The sequence below is a fragment of the Pinus tabuliformis genome, chromosome 3_2, assembly GCF_031772625.1.
Source record: "Pinus tabuliformis cultivar Carrire ecotype Pingquan chromosome 3_2, CPIR1, whole genome shotgun sequence".
Taxonomy (NCBI): domain Eukaryota; kingdom Viridiplantae; phylum Streptophyta; class Pinopsida; order Pinales; family Pinaceae; genus Pinus; species Pinus tabuliformis.
Window position 1 is genome coordinate 433,428,763 of NC_142302.1, and position 1,616 is coordinate 433,430,378.

General features: G+C 36.8%; 1 protein-coding gene across 1 annotated transcript; it reads right to left on the reverse strand.

The window, feature by feature from the left end:
- Positions 1-770: 770 nt before the first annotated feature.
- On the reverse strand, positions 771-1,307 carry LOC149181173 (uncharacterized). The gene has a single exon (XM_089414104.1). The coding sequence runs from the start codon at positions 1,305-1,307 to the stop codon at positions 771-773; it is 537 nt and encodes a 178-aa protein (XP_089270230.1).
- Positions 1,308-1,616: the final 309 nt, after the last annotated feature.

Sequence of the window (1,616 nt, forward strand, 5' to 3'; positions counted from 1 at the left end):
AAATACTCTTAAATGAATGACTACAGGCTTAAAACCATATAAAGCCTCGAATGGAGTCTTGAGATCAAGAATCTTAGCTGGACTTCTATTCTTTAAATAGATTGCAGTATTAATAGCTTCTGCCCAAAAGCCATTAGATAGGTTCTTTCCTTTCAACATGTTGCGTGCACACTCCACCAGAGTTTTGTTCTTTCTCTCTCCAACCTCATTCTGTTGTGGAGTGTGGGGTACTATAAACTGTTGAATTATTACATGATCCCTACAATATTTGATGAAGTTTCCAAGCTTGTATTCTCCCCCTTGATCTGAGCAGAGAATTTTGATGACCTTCCCTGTCTGCTTTTCAACCGTACTTCTAAATTCTTTAAAATATTCAAAAGTATGACTTTTCTTTTTGAGAAAATATACCTAGGTATATTTTTTGCAATCATTAACAAATAACAAAAAATAGAGAGCTCCTCCTAAGGACCTTGTCTGCATCGGTCCACATATATCAGTGTGCACAATTTCAGGTATACTCCCTTTCTCCTATTTAAATTTGAGGGAAATTCATCCCTATGCATTTTTCCAAGTGCACATCCTTCACAATCAACATGTGCATTTCTTAAAACAGGAAGTCCATTAACCATACCTTGCTTCTGTAGTAGCAATAGGTCATGAAGATTGATGTGTACAAATATTTGATGCCAAAAATTATTTGTTGTCATCATTGTTTAAGTTAAAGCTTGATGTGGCATGCTTGTAACATTCAACTTATACAGGCCTCCAACTCATATTCCAGATGCAACCGTCTTCTGATGATCAAGAAAATCCTTTATGACACAATAGGTTTTGAAAAATTCTACCTTCAAGTTCTGATCTGCAATCATGGAGACAAAGATCAAATTATTTTTAATGCCCAGTACATACATGACATTCTGGATGCACCTGATATTACCATCAAGAAATATCACAGGAATATCACCATACCCTTTAATCTGGTATGCTCTGTCATCACCAAGGTAGATATTAGCACCATTGCTAGTCTCTTTAAAAATTTCAAACCAATGCTTATTACCTATCATATGAGTGGATGCTCTAGAATCCTCAAAACAAGTTTCGGCCTCATCAGTCTTAGCAGAGAAAGAAGAATCAGACACAAACAATTTGAGGTCGTGATTCTGATTTTCGTCAGCAAAGTGCCCTGTATGCTTCTTATGTCTGTGTCTGGCTTCATGAGTCTTCTTTTTATAACAATTTCTAGCAATGTGACCAGTTTTACCATAGTAAAAACACTTGATTCCTGAATCATTTCTAGTTGATGGCATACCTTGGAATGGCTTTTTTTGGGGTGTACCACCGCCTTTCTATCCTGCTCCTTGTTTCCCTTTGAAAGAATTTTTCTTCGCCATCAATGTCAGGTCTGCATTCTGAGGCTTCAAATTCATATGCCTCTCTTCTTCTTGCATCAAGATCCTTGTTAGCTCTTCAAAGGTGGTATCTTTCTCTTTCGTTGTCAACCATGTAATGAACATATGATTATCGGTTTGTAGATTTTTGTGGAGTGGTTTCTGAGAGACTGAATTTGGAAATTCCACAGTGTTCATCTTTTCATTAGTCGACGTTTTGAGCCTACA

Excerpts from the sequence above, each read along its gene's own strand:
- LOC149181173 (XM_089414104.1), bottom strand. The coding sequence starts at position 1,307 with ATGCCATCAACTAGAAATGATTCAGGAATCAAGTGTTTTTACTATGGT.